Here is a 15,269-nt window from a genome sequence, read left to right on the forward strand (position 1 = left end):
GTACAGCAAGTTTATGCAGTTCCATACATTGCAATGCCGATTCTCTCGCCAAGATACTGTTCTAGCACAGCTTCTGAAGGAGCAGGGCAACTCGGACTGCAGCATCCTGACTTCTGTGTTTAATTGTGCATGTGTGGGCGCTGGAAGTTGCTGTCCAGTTTACACTTTATAACAGTGAGCGCTGTTAGACTCACCGTTATTTCTACCACAAAATTCAGCCCATAGTAAATATTTGTTGCATGTGGTTTTCATATCTTAATGCCTGAGAATATTTTGTCACTCCTTGAAATTTACTGCGTCAAATTTCAGCTGTCACTAAAATTCTTGCAAAATATGATGGAATACAACGTGATGAAAATGTAAAATAAATGGTTATGAAATGAACCTATAACAGAAAGCCATAGCATTTGTCCTAACTATTCAGTTGATTTATGTTCAGTTAGGGCAAGAGTTGAATTAAAAGTTTACTTTGGCAAGACAATATCGGGTGTTATTGTACAAGTGCATCTCATAAGATGCTCTAAAGGCTGACCTGTTTGAATTGCTATTTATTGGCATTGATGGGAAAGATTTACAGCTTGAAATGCTTTAGAAAAGGTGCAAAATGTCTTGGTGTAGCAGGAGATGATTCAGCTTCAGGAAGAGCATTGTTTTTCTTGAAGCACAAGTCAACTTTGTTGGAAAGTTTCTGAAGAAAATGCCCACACTTCTACTTTTCGAAGCTGGTATTATCACGATAGTGTAATTGAAGAGTACCTAACTAATTGCATTTGTAAAGTGGTCCTTTCCAACCTCTTGATATTATCATTTGTTGTATACTCATTGAAAGAAAGAAGGATGGCCAACAGGATGAAACATTAGAGAGGAGAAACAGGGTGCACCGAGGAGTGGGAGAGGCAAATTGCACTAGAATAAAGATTAGTTCAGAAATAGAAGGGATCAGACGGGGCAAATGTGAAGCATTCAAAGATGGGTTTGGAGTGCATGTACATGAATGTGCAGAGTGTGGTAAATAAGGTTGGTGAGCTGCAGGCACAAGTTGCCACATGGGACTATGATATATTGGCAATAACAGGGACCTGGCTCAAAGAAAGGGAGGATTGGGAACTTAATATTCCTGGCTACAAGAAAGATAGCGAAGGAAAAAAAGGAGGGGTGTGGCTGGGTGGCAGTATTGATAAAAGAAACTGTTACATCACTGGAGAGGAATGATGTAGTTGACGGGCCAAACACTTAAGAATTTGGTTAGAATTAAGGAACAGTAGAGGAGCTATTATGCCACTGGATGTATACTATAGGCCACCAAATAGTGGAAAGGTGATAGAGAAGCAAATTTGCAGGCAAATTACAGAAACATTGAAGAACTATAGAGTAGTGATGATATTGGGGGACTTCAATTATCCTAATATAGACTGGAATAGTGTAAAGAGCAAAGTGGGGAGGAATTGCTGAAATGTGTACAAGAGAACTTTCTTAATCAGTGTGTTCCCAGCCCAATGAGGGAGGAAGCAATGCTGGATCTTGTTCTGGGGAATGAAGTGGGGCAAGTGGAGCATGTTTCAGTAGGAGAGCATCTGGGGATCAGTGATCATAGTATCATTTTTATAATAGTTGTGGAAAAGGACAAGGTGCAATCAAGCATAAAAGTACTTAACGGAGGAGGGCTAACTTCAGTGAGTTGAAAAGGGGAATCTGACCCAGGTGGAATGGAATTAAAAATTGGTAGGTAAAAATGTAATTGAATAATGGGAGGCCTTCAAAGAGGAGATGGTCCGGGTACAGGGTAGATACATTCCCATGAGGGAAAAGGAAGGGCATCCAAAGCTAGAGCTCCATGGATCATTAATGACCTGGATCAGGGAGTCGGATGCAGCATTTCCAAATTTGCAGACGACACTAAACTAGGAGGTGGGGTGGGCTCAGAGGAAGAGACCAGGAAGCTCCAGAGCGATTTGGACAGACTGGGCGATTGGGCGGATAAATGGCAGATGCACTATAATGTGGACAAGTGCGAAGTTATCCACCTTGGGTGCAGGAACGGGAGGGCAAATTATTATTTAAATGGCAATAGATTGGGAGAGGGGGAAGTACAGAGAGACCTGGGTGTTCTTGTACACCAGTCACTGAAGGCGAGCATGCAGGTGCAACAGGCGGTCAAGAAGGCAAACGGTATGCTGGCCTTCATAGCAAAAGGGTTAGAATACAGGAACAGGGATACCTTGCTGCAGCTGTACAGGGCACTGGTGAGACCACACCTCGAGTACTGTGTACAGTTTTGGTCGCCTCATCTGAGGAAGGATGTTCTTGCCATGGAGGGGGTGCAGCGGCGATTCACCAGGCTGATACCAGGAATGGCGGGAATGACCTATGAGGAGAGACTATGTAGTTTAGGGATGTACACACTGGAGTTTAGAAGATTGAGAGGGGACCTCATAGAAGTGTATAAAATTCTGACAGGTCTAGACAGACTGGATGCAGAAGGAATGTTTCCCTTGGCGGGTGAGAACAGAACTAGAGGACCTAATTTAAGGATAAGGGCTAAACCATTTAGGACAGAGATGAGGGGGAATTTCTTCACTCAGAGAGTGGTGAACCTGTGGAACTCATTGCCACAGAGGGCAGTGTACGCCAGCTCATTAAATATATTTAAGAGGGAATTAGATATATTTCTACGGGCAAAAGGGGTTAAGGGTTACGGAGAGAAGGCGGGGACGGGATACTGAATTAAAGGATCAGCCATGATCTCATTAAATGGCGGAGCAGGCACGAAGGGCCGAATGGCCTACTCCTGCTCCTATCTTCTATGTATCTATGTATCTATGTATAACTAAAGATATAGAGGTTAAAAGGAGATAGAAAAAGGAGGCTTATGACAATTGTAAGGTTAATACAGTAGAGAACCAAGCTGAATATAAAAAGGAATAAGAGGGGCAAAGAGAGAGTATGAGAATAGATTACCGGCTAACATAAAAGGGAACCCTAAATTTTTTTATAAACACATAAATAGTAAAAGGGTAGTCCAAAGGAAGGGTGGGACCAATTAGGGGGCAAAAAGGAGATGATCTTGTTGAGACAGAGGGCATGGCTGAGGTACTAAATGACTTCTGTCTTCACTAGAGAAGAGGATGCTACCAATGTAGCAGTAAAGGAGGAGACAGTAGCGATATTGAATAGGATAAAAATAAAGAGGATGCACTTAAAAGATTGGCAGTCCTCAAAGTAGAAAATTCACCTGGTCTGGATGGGATGCATCCTAGGTTACTGAGAGAAGTAAGGGTGGAAATTGTGGAGGCTCTGGCCACAATCTTCCAACCCTCCTTGGATATGGGAGTGGTGCCAGAGGACTGGAGGATTGCAAATGTTACACCCCTGTTTTAAAAAGGGGAGAGGGATAAACTCAGCAACTTCAGGCCAGTCAGCCTAACGTCGGTGGTGGGGAAACTTTGAGACAATAACCCGGGACAAAATTACTTGGCATTTAGAACAGTACGGGCTAATAAATGAAAGTCAGCACAAATTTGTTAAAGGCAAATCGTGTTTGACTAACTTGCTCGAGCTCTTTGGTGAAGTAACGGAGAGGGTTGATGAGGGCAGTATGGTTGTGTTGTGTATATGGATTTTCAGAAGATGTTAGACAACGTACCACGTAATAGACTTGTTAGCAAAATTAAAGCCCATGGGATTAAAGGGACAGTGGCAGCATGGATATAAAATTGGCAAAGGGATAGAAAGTAGAGAGTAGTGGTGAACAGTTGTTTTTCAGACTGGATAGTTGTATACAGTGGTGTTCCCCAGGGGTCTGTATTAGGACCTCTGCTCTTTTTGATGTATAGTAATGACCTGGACTTGGGTATGCAGAGCATAATTTCAAAATTTGCAGATGATATGAAACTCTGAAATGTAGTAAACAATGAGGAGGATAGCAACAGGCTTCAGGAGGACAGCGACAGACTGGTAAAATGGGCAGACACATGGCGGATGAAAATTAACGCAGAGAAGTGTGAAATGATAAATTTTCGTAGGAAGAATGAGGAAAGGCAATACGAGTTAAATGGTACAATTTTAAAGGGGGTGCAGGAACAGAGACACCTGGGGGTGTATGTACAGAAATCTTTGAAGGTGACAGGACAGGTTGAGAAGGCTATTAACAAAGCCAAGGATCCCATATGCTTTTTTAATAGAAGAATAGAGTACAACCGCAAGGAAGTTATGCTAAACGTTTATAAAACACTGGTTAGGGCTCATTTGTGTCCAATTCTGAGCACCACACTTTAGAAGGATGTCAAAGCCTTGGAGAGAGTGCAGAAGCGATGTACTAGAATGGTACCAGGGGTGAAGGACTTCAGTTATGTGGAGAGATGGGAGAAGCTGGGGTGGTTCTCCTTAGAGCAGAGAAGGTTAATAGGAGATTTGATAGAGGTGTTCAAAATGATGAATGGATAGAGTAAATAAGGAGAAACTGTTTCCAGTGGCAGAGGATGCAGATTCAAGGTGATTGGCAAAAGAACCAGAAGTGACATGAGGAAACATTTTTTAATGATGATTTGAAATGCACTGCCTGAAAGGGTGGAGGAAGCAAATTCAATAGTAACATTCAAAAGCGAATTGGATAAATACTTGAAGGGAAAATATTTACAGGTCTATGGGGAAAAAGCAGGGGTGTGGGACCACAACATAATTTGGTTTAAAATAATAATAGAAGAGACCGGAAAATATTGAAGGCAAAATTGCTCAACTAGGAAAGAGCTAATTTCAGTGATTTAAGAGGGGATCTAGCACAGGTTGACTGGAAAAGGTGATCGCAGGGTAAAGCAGTAACGGAGCAATAGAGGGCGTTCAGAGCAATAGAGGGCATTCAGGGAAGAGAGAGTTCACGTACAAACTAGGCATATTTCTTTTGAAGGGAAAAAGTAGAGCATCCAAAGCTAATGCACCCTGGATGACACAGGTAATAAAAGTTCAAAAAAAACAGAAAGGAGGCTTATGACAAATGTCAAGAGCAAGATTCAGTTAATAACCAGGAAGATTATGGAAAGTGCAGGAGGGAATTGAAAAAATTAATATGGGAGGCAAAGAGAGGTTACGAGAAAGGATTAGCAGGCAACATTAAAGTGAACCCTAAAACATAATTGGCCCAGAACATGTAGTCCTGATGACAGGGAACTGGCAGCGTTCGCCGTCATTGCACCTCTGAAACTGACTGCAACTTCAGGATTTAGCGCATACACAGCTCAACGCGGAAATCCTGAAGTTGCAGTCTATCATTCATTGCTCCTCCGCAGGCTGTGCTGTGGACAACCCCTCCCCCCCCCCCCCCCCACCCCCCCCCCCAGATCTGACAATCTCTGAAATCACTGTCCTGATGAAAACGTCCCCTTTTCTGAACAAATATCAATAGAAACCCCATAAACAGTTAGAACCATTCAAATGAGGTGTAACTGGGTTTTTAACGGTGATCTGAGTAATAGCTACTGAAAAACAACCGTTGAAGCCCTGAAAAACTAATTGTATATTGGTGGAATGTCAAATTTCTCCATTAAGTTAAAAATGATTAGATTTTAAAATTAATTAAGAAATTGTTATTTTTTTTACAAGTTTGTTAATGATATTTCAACTTCTACCTTAACCCAATGTGCATGTCCCAATCTTTATTTTGCTCTCTGTAATTTTTTTAAAAACTGATTGATTATTAGTGCTTTCTATTTCCTGGTTCCCTGTCTGAGAATTCTGCAATACAGTTGGTTGCTTAGACAGCTTGTTGATGTCCCAGCAGCTCGCACTATGGGATTCCCACTATACTACGTTGATTGCAACTGCATGTTGGAAAAGCTGAACCTCTCACCACAGAGATCGCGAGACCTTTGTGGGAAGTTTACTTCGGGGTCAGCAGCGAATGCCTTTGCTTCGCTGCTGATGGCAAATTATGGCCCATTAATTGTAAGTGGTTAGCTAGGGGGAAAAGTTGAGCCTATTAAGGACCCAAAGGGAAATCCTCATGTAGAGGCAGAGGACGTGGCTGAAGTATTAAACGAGTACTTTGCATCTGTCTTCACAAAGGAAGCAGATGATGTGAAGGTTACACTAAAAGAGGAGAGGGAAGTCATGGACAGGATAGTAATAGAGAAGACGTACTAAAAAGATTAGCATTAATGAAAGCTGGTAAGTCACCGGGTCCAGATGGAATGCATCCTCGGTTACTGAAAGAAGCAAAGTTAGAAATAACAGAGGCATTGGTCGCAACCTTTCAATCCTCATTTCATACAGGAGTAGTGCCGGATGACTAATGTTCTACCACTATTCAAGAAAGGGGAGAGGGATAAACCAGGAAACTGCAGGCCAGTCAGCCAAACATTGGTAATGGGGAAGTTATTGGAAACTATTATCGGGGACTAAATAAGCTTTCATTTGGAAAGGCATGGGTTAATCAAGGAGAGCCAGAATGGAATTGTTAAAGGCAAATTATGCTTGACTAGTTTGATTGAATTCCTTGATGAGGTAACACAGAAGGTTGATCAAGGCAGTGCAGTAGATGTGTATACGGACTTTCGGAAGGCATTCGACAAAGTCCCATACAGGAGGCTTATTAAGAAGATGGAAACCCATGGAATTTAGGGGAAAGTGGCGGTATGGATACAAAATTGGCTCGGTGACAGGAAGCACAGGGCGGTGGTGGATTGATGTTTTTCAGACTGGGAGGTGGTTTGCAGTGGTGTTTGACAAGGGTCCGTTTTGGGTCGTACTTTTATTTCAATTTTTATAAATGACCTAGACTTGGGTGTAGCATTATAAAGTTTGCAGATGATATGGAACTTCGTAAAGTAGTAGATAGTGATGAGGATAGTTATAGGCTTTAGGATAACAGACAGGATGGTGAAATGGACAGAAGCATGGCAGATGGAGTTCAATGCAGAGAAGTGTGAAGTGATGCACTTTGGGAGGACTAATATGGAAAGACAGTATACAATAAATGGCAGGATTTTGAAAAGTCTAGATGAGCAGCGAGACTTTGGTATCCATATACACAAATCCTTAAAGGTGGCACAGCAAGTTGATAAGGTGGTTAAAAAAGCACATGGGTTACTTGAGTTTATAAAAGGAGGAATAGAATATAAAAACAGAGAGATCATGCTAGGACTTTATAACTCCCTGGTTAGGCTTCAGCTGGAGTATTGTGGACAATTCTGGGCACCACACTTCAGGAAAGATGTAAAGGCCTTAGAAAGGGTACAGAGGACGTTTACCAGGGATGAGGGACTTCAGTTATGAGGAGAGGTTGGAAAAGTTAGGAAGTTCCCCTTGGAACAGAGAAGGTTAAAAGTTGATCTCGGAGGTTTTCAAGATGATGAGGTTTTGATAGAGTAGATAGAGAAAAATTATTCTTTCTGGTGAGTGGGTCAATAACTAGAGGTCATAGATTCAAAATAATTGGCAAAAGATCTCGAGGGCAGTTGAGGATTTATTTCACTCGGTTGTCGGGATCTGGAACGTTCTATCTGAAAAGGTGGTGGAAGCTGATTCCATAAATAATTTTTAAATGGACAGGTACTTGAAGATGAGGAACTTGCAGGGTTACGGACAAAAAGCGGGGATGTGGGACTGAGCACAGCTGCTCTTTCAAAGAGCCAGCACAGGCACGACGGGGCGAAAAGCCTCCTTGTGTATCATTCTAAGATTTTGAGTACTGCACTGTTCCTGTTGCACTTCTGTTGAGCAATGAAAGTAATGTCCCACAAACAGTGAGAGACAAACACAAGAGAATGACAAGATAATCTGTTTTTAGTGATGTTGGTTGAGGGATAAATATTGACTAGATACTGGGAAGTACTCCCTTGTTCCTCTTCGAACAGTGCCATGGGATCTTTTACGTCAATCTGAGAGAGCAGACGATCTCGGTTTAACGTTTCATCTGAAAGACAGCACCTTCGACAATGCAACACTCCCTCAGTACTGCATTGAAGTGTCAATTTGGATTATGTGTTGAACTCTCTGGAATGGAACTTGAACCCACAACCTTCTGACTCAGATGCAAGAGTGTTACCACTGAGCCAAAGCTAATATGAAAATATAGCTATACAAATCTGTCTATTGTGAATAAGCTTCCTGTATTCATAGTTTACTGAAGTTGCATTGTGGTTTTTCAGTTTCTTTCAAGGGATATCCGATTCGCCTTTCAAATGTACCAACTGAGCGAAACAAAGCTGTTAATTTGGGAGCAGGGGATGTGATTCTCCATTTTCTTCAGTTTAATTCCCTTTTTAAGAAGTTTCCCTTTTAAGCAGTTTATTAATTTTGGATCATGCTCCCATTTGTATATCCAGCTTCCCATTTTACTTGTTTTGTTCTTGCTTTTGGGGAGGGGTGTCCTGAAGTATCCTAGTTTGTCCCCTCAAAGCTCGTGCTAATATTCCAGTTTCATGAATATTGCTGGAGATGCACTGAACTTGTATGAACACTTGGCACGTTCCTATCAAATTTGTCTGTCTGCTATATTAAGAGGTAGTAATTGTTTTCAATAGGTTAACACCTCTGTTCAAATAGTGCTTAAACAGTTACTGTTTATGTGACTTTGCACAGCATAATTTCCAGCCTATTTCTGGCAAAAACTAAGTACAGTATAATCTAAAAAAAAAATCCTGAAAGAGTTTGTAAGCATTGGGGTTAAAATAATCAAAAGTTGATGAAGTATATCTAATTTCATATATAATGTATCTCATTATGTAATCAGGGTTTATAAGGATTTTACTGAGGGTGATGGGGTAGGAGGGGAGCTTGTAGGTGGAATAATTCTCTTGGGGACGTATAGGAAATAAAAATTATAGTGGTGGCATCTTGTACATTTTCATCCTGCCTACTCCCAGAGACAGTTTTATCGTTCCACAACGTGTGCATATTATTAGGAGTGGAGCATTTCAAATCATCTTTTTGTTTCGTATATTTTATTTATTTTTCCTTTTCAATTTTTCTCACACCATTGTTATCTAACAGCACCCCCCCCCCCCCCCCCTTCCTCTTGCTTGGTTGTGATAGATTACTTGGTTAATCCTGACTCTGTTAGAAAAGTAATGTGCTTTCTTTGTTGATGACTTTGCAATCTGTGGCAAAAATTTTAGCTTCCACGACGTTAATTTGATTGTAGTGCTGTCTATAGGGGATCTCCAGCGTACAGCAGCAGTGATGTCATCAAGCTGTCTAAGCAGCCAATCACATTGAAGAATTCTCATGGACCGCAAACCAGGAAATAAAAAGAACCTCTTATCGTTCACTTTTTAAAAATTTTTACGGCGAAATTAAAATTGGGACACATGGGGTTATGGTAGAAGCTGAAATATCTTCAACAAACTTTAAAAATAAAAATAATTTTTTAAATTATTTAAATAATCTAGTAATTTTTATAATAATGGGGAAATTGGACATTCCACAAATATAAAATTAGCTTTTTAGGGCCAGAATGGCTGTTCAGCAATAGTTATTGCTCAGAATGCTGTTTTTAAAAAAAAAAAAAAAAAACAGTCACACCTCATTGAACAAGGCTTAACTTTTTATGGGGTTTGTAACAGCGATATTAGAGCGGAAAGGGGTAAGTTTTCGTCAATTCAAGTGATTTAAGTGATTGCCGGCTATGGGGAGTTGCACAGTGCAACCTGTGGCGGAGCAGGGAATGACTGACCGCAACTTCAGGATTTCCGTGTTTATCTGCACATGCGCTAAATCCTGAAGTTGCGGTTAGTTTCAGAGGGGTAATTACGGTGAACGTTGACAGTTTCGCCATCATTACCATGCAAAATCTGAGCTATTGTGTTATCTAACAGTAGGAGTAGTGCAACTTAGATTTTAAAACTTCTAATATATAAACGACATCGTAAAAGAATTGGCGCCTTAAACTTTGTTGTGGTTAATCAACTTTTTTGATTCCATGCAGGAGGAATTATTATGGAGGTAACTGGGCCAGTTTTAGTTTTTCTGGATTGCTCTCTTGGATTGAAGAATGCAGAGTAAGTTGTGTTTTATTTGACCGCTTGCATGAAAATATTTGCAGTATATAATTTAGTACTTTATATTTCTTGCATTAGGTGAACAAGAATGTATGTTCTGCGTATTAAGATGTTTTGTGTGTAAACTTTCCTTCACAGTTGTTTAAAAGAAAAAGTTATCCACTTAAACCAGAGAGAAGTTTTCTGTTTTTGTCAATTATTTGATTAATTAAAAAAAGTGCACTGGTGCTGGGGGACACTGAAATGCATTTAGCTGAAATCTAATTTCTTGAATCGTGTATCTTTTTTTTTTCCAAGGCTCAAAAATTCTGTAGAAGTTTTGCTTTTCCATATTATTACTTGGTTCTGCTTTTTGCTATGCTCTCTCCAGATTATGCTTTTAAACCTAGGTTAGTCATAAAATGAATCCACACAGGTGTTTCAAGTTAATATACCAGCATGTTCTGTGGAATTATAGGATGGGGTTCTGCTCTCTTAATCAGCAACTCGGTGAGTTTCTGAACTACTGTACATGTAACATTTTCAAGCAGGCCACTTTTCTCTTTGTCAGGGAATGGCACATGATTAACCTAAATCAAACAGGAAGGAAACATTTATCTGTTGCACACAGCCCTTGTACTTCTGAGATCTGGGTTTGAATGCAGTTCAGGTTGACAGTGTCTTAAAGATCTCTGCAAACCTTCTGTTCAAAGTACCTCCCCATATGTTCGAGAAGGAGGAGGAAAATATGGCATTTGTGATGGAAGCACCCTGCTCGAGCTCTGTCCCCATGAACTCCTTCCACACGCCCCTTTGGCTCCAATACACTGCAATAACTTATATCCTACTCAGTAGTTTGTGCCTTCTCATCTCATAGCTTCCTTGCGTGACATTACCACAGCGAAGGTAAACTTCACTTATTTCTTCATGCTTGTCACTAATCTCGGATCTGCAGTGTTCATGGATGCTGTAGTAGTGTATTCTAAACAACAGTACAGATTGCTTGCATTAAATACTCCTTTGGTGTACTACTGCGACTCGCACACGGATCCACTGATTCTTCAAACGTCAAGTCAGTTCATAAAACGGCATTTCTCCACCTTCAGAGCTTTACCCACTTATTTCTACCTCTCTCCCTCAGCCACAGAAACTACAATCCTTCCTACCTTTATTTTTACAATCAACTTTCAAATGTCCTGCTCACAGGCCTCTTCTTCTCCACAACTAGCAAACTCCAGTTAATCCAAAACTTTGAAGTCCATGTTATTGCATGAATTAGATTTTCCATCACTTCTACCATTTCCAAACTCCACTTGCCTTCTATCCCTTAGATATTGATTTCAAGGTCTTTGCTTTGAAATCCTTCATCGTCTTACCACGACTCTACTTCAGTGGTGGTTTTGATCCATACGTTCCAGCATGCATTTCCTGCTCCAGTTTTGGCTTGCTGCTTGTCCCCTACTTTGTCTACTCTACTGGTGTCCATTGATGTCTTTCGAAACAGTGGTACAGTGATGGGCCTTCAATAACCACAAAACTAGAAGTTATAGACTTAAACAAGTTGGCTTTTAATCACTAAGATCAGAGCTAACATCTCAACACGCCAACTGGTTCACAGGAATGAGTCATACAGATCCTGGGATCTTTATGTAAGAGAAGTCAGGGGTGGAGCCAAGAGCCAAGACCTGGAACCTCCCAGGTTAGTCGGGAAAGAGGAAGTGAAACTATACACAGTGGGGGAGGGTAATATACATGAGTGCAAAACGAATACAGGATCAAGACAAACAGATTTCATTACATTCACCCCTTCTATAGATTTAGTCCATCGGGGTGATGTTTCTTAAAAGTTGGGATAAGTGAGTCTGTCAGGAGGTTTTGCAGTTCTCAGTGATCGGTGCAGAGCCAGTTGGGGTGCCTCTAGGGGAGTGGATTCTGGTTCCTCCGCTGTCCGGGCCTCCGCAGTGTCTTCCAGGTTATCTGCAGTGTCCTCCAGGTTAAAGTTGGGTATTGATACCTCTGGGCGTCCTGTCTCTTTGTAGTGTAGGTCTTCATCGGGTAGTCTCCCATCGTTCTCTCCGCTCCCCGAGGGAGCGAGGTCTTTTATGGAAACAGTGTCCTCTCGCCCGTCAGAGTATTCGATATAGGCGTACTGAGGGTTTGCATGGAGGAGCTGTACCTTTTCCACAAGGGGGTCCGTTTTATGGCCTCTCACGTGCTTCCGCAATAGTACTGTCCCCGGAGACGTCAGCCACGCGGGTAGAGATATGCCCGAGGTGGATTTCCGGGGGAAAACGAACATCTTTTTGTGAGGGGTAGCGTTAGTGGCAGTACATAACAGAGACCTTATGGAGTGGAGCACGTCTGGGAGGACTTCCTGCCAGCGGGAGGTCGGAAGGCCTTTTGACTTTAAGGCTAACGTGACGGCCTTCTAAACAGTAGCATTCTCCCTTTCCACTTGCCCATTACCCCGGGGGTCGTAGCTAGTGGTTCTGCTAGTGGCTATCCCCTTCGAGAGCAAGAACTGGCGCAGCTCGTCACTCATGAATGACGTCCCCCTATCGCTGTGTATGTAGTTCGGCATGCCAAACATGCAGAATAGATTACAGAGACACTTGATGACCGTGGCACTGGTCATGTCTGGGCAGGGAAAGGGGAAGCGGGAATATTCATCAATGATATTGAGGAAGTATACGTTACGGTCGGCAGAGGGAAGGGGTCCCTTGAAGTCCAGACTTAGGCGCTCGAATGGCCGTGTGGCTTTGATAAGGTGTGCACGGTCAGGCCTGTAGAAACGAGGCTTGCATTCCGCACAGATGCGGCAGGCTCTGGTCATTGCCCTGACCTCCTCGATGGAGTGGGGCAGATTGCGGGACTTTATAAAATGGTATAGTCGGGTGACCCCTGGGTGACAGAGGTCGTTGTGGAGACCCTGTAATTTGTCCGTATGAATGCTGGCACACATTCCCCGCGATAGGGCATCTGGGGGTTCATTAAGGGCTCCCGGCCTGTACATAATATCATAGTCGAACGTGGATAGTTCAATCCTCCACCTGAGTATTTTGTCATTCTTGATTTTCCCCCTTTGTTATTAAACATGAAAGCCACCGACCGCTGGTCGGTTAGCAGGGTGAAACGTTTGCCGGCTAGGTAGTGTCTCCAGTGCCGCACTGCCTCCACTATAGCCTGTGCCTCCTTCTCGACAGAAGAGTGCCTGATTTCAGGTCCCTGAAGGGGTCGGGAGAAGGCGGCCACAGGTCTCCCAGCCTGATTGAGGGTCGCAGCTAAGGTAAAGTCTGACGCATCGCTTTCGACTTGAAAGGGAATGCATTCGTCCACTGCACACACTGCAGCCCTTTCAATGTCCTGTTTAATACTGGTGAAAGCCTCCCGAGCTTCAGCTGATAGTGGGAAGGATGTCGATTTAATGAGGGGTCGGGCCTTATCAGAGTAATTGGGCACCCATTGGGCATAATACGAAAAAAATCCCAGGCACCTTTTTAAAGCTTTGGGATTGTGTGGCAGGGGCAGTTCCTTTAGGGGGCGTAATCGGTCAGGGTCCGGTCCAATTACCCCATCTTCCACCACACAGCCGAAGATACAGAGACGGGTTGTGTTGAAGACACATTTGTCTTCGTTGTAGGTTAGATTCAGCTTTAGGGCAGTTTTTAAAAATCTCGCAAGATTTAGATCGTGGTCTTGCTGGTTGTGCCCGCAGATAGTGACATTGTCCAGATAGGGGTAGGTAGCTTGTAGTTTATTCTCGTCAACCATGCGGTCCATCTCACGTTGGAAGACCGAGACCCCATTTGTTACCCCGAAGGGCACTCTGAGAAAATGGTAGAGGCACCCGTTCGCCTCGAAGGCGGTGTATGGGCGGTCCTCCGTTCTAATGGGGAGCTGGTGATACGCAGATTTGAGGTCGATAGTCGAGAAGACTCGGTATTGCGCAATCTGGTTGACCATTTCTGATATGCGGGGTAAAGGGTAGGCGTCCAGCTGGGTATAAATATTAACAGTCTGGCTGTAGTCAATTACCATCCGTTTCTTTTCGCTATTTTTAACTATGACTACTTGGGCACGCCACGGGCTGGTACTGCATTCAATAATGCCTTCCCACAGGAGTCTGTCCACTTCCGCCTTGATAAAGTGTCTGTCTTCCAGACTGTACCGTCTACTTTTGGTCGCTATGGGCCTACAGTTCGGAGCGAGATTAGCGAATAAAGAGGGTGGGCTGATTTTTAAGGTTGATAGGCCACAGACTGTGAGTGGCGGCTGGGACCCGCCATATGCTAGCGTGACACTTTCGTGGTGGCACTGGAAGTCCAGGCCCAAGATTACATTAACACAGAGTTCTGGCATCACGAGGAGTTTAAAATCCTTGTAGTCCGTGCCTTTTACAGTCAGTGTTACCACACAGTAGCCCAAAATGTCCGAAGTGTGGGGCTTAGCAGCCGTAGCAATTCTACTCCGTGTAGGGGTTACCGTTAATGAGTGCCGCCGTACCAGGCTAGGGTGGATAAAACTCTCGGTACTCCCACAGTCAATTAAACATTTTGTTAAATTCCCGTTTACCTGTATGTCCATCATGGATTTTGTCAACGGGTGTGGCCTGGATTGATCCACCGTGTTCGAAGCCACTGTTGGGCCCTGGGCGGCCGTTGAGTCGGGAAAAGATGGCGGATCCCAAGATGGCGGCACGCACGAGGTGGTGACTGAGTTGGAAATCGGATTCCCCCTGCAGACTTTGCTAAAATGCCCCTTTTTCTTACATTTGAAGCATGTAGCGTCCTTCGCTGGGCATTGTTGTCTGGGGTGCTTGGCCTGGCCGCAGAAGTAGCATTTCGGGCCTTGAGACATTGCCGCTGTAGTAGGACTCCTGGGTGAACTTCTGTGTGGGGACTCCGGCGGCGTAGAGCTGGTCTGAGACCTGGATGGGGAAGATGGCTGATTCCAAGATGGCGGCCCCCTCGGCGCGCACGAGGCGGTGAGGGCCGCATGGCCGGAAGAATAAGAGTCAGAGTTTTTCTGGGCCACGTCCAGCGATCGCGCAGTGGCCACTGCCTTTTTTAAGTCCAGGACCACCACCTCCAGCAGTCTCTGCCGGATATAATTCGATTTGAGGCCCGTGATGAAGGAATCGCGGACCAATTCGTCAGAGTACGCGTTGGCCGTCACGGCCTTGCAGTTACAGTCCCGGACCAGGTCCTTTAGGCCCTGTAAGAAATCGTCCATCGATTCCTCTGGTCGCTGCCTGCGTGTAGCCAGCAGCTGTCTGGCGTACACTTCGTTTACCGGCCT

General features: G+C 43.5%; 1 protein-coding gene across 1 annotated transcript in view; it reads left to right on the top strand.

Moving 5' to 3' along the window:
• Positions 1 to 15,269, top strand: part of chm (CHM Rab escort protein) — a 156,877-nt gene that overhangs the window by 28,537 nt on the left and 113,071 nt on the right. The window contains exon 3 of the mRNA XM_085996136.1: positions 9,920 to 9,992. Within this exon, the coding sequence (XP_085852262.1) occupies positions 9,920 to 9,992 (73 nt within the window). The remainder of the gene's footprint in view (positions 1 to 9,919; positions 9,993 to 15,269) is intronic.

Source organism: Somniosus microcephalus, chromosome 1 (genome assembly GCF_052327205.1).
Source record: "Somniosus microcephalus isolate GS21.2 chromosome 1, FLI_Smic_1.0, whole genome shotgun sequence".
Lineage (NCBI taxonomy): Eukaryota > Metazoa > Chordata > Chondrichthyes > Squaliformes > Somniosidae > Somniosus > Somniosus microcephalus.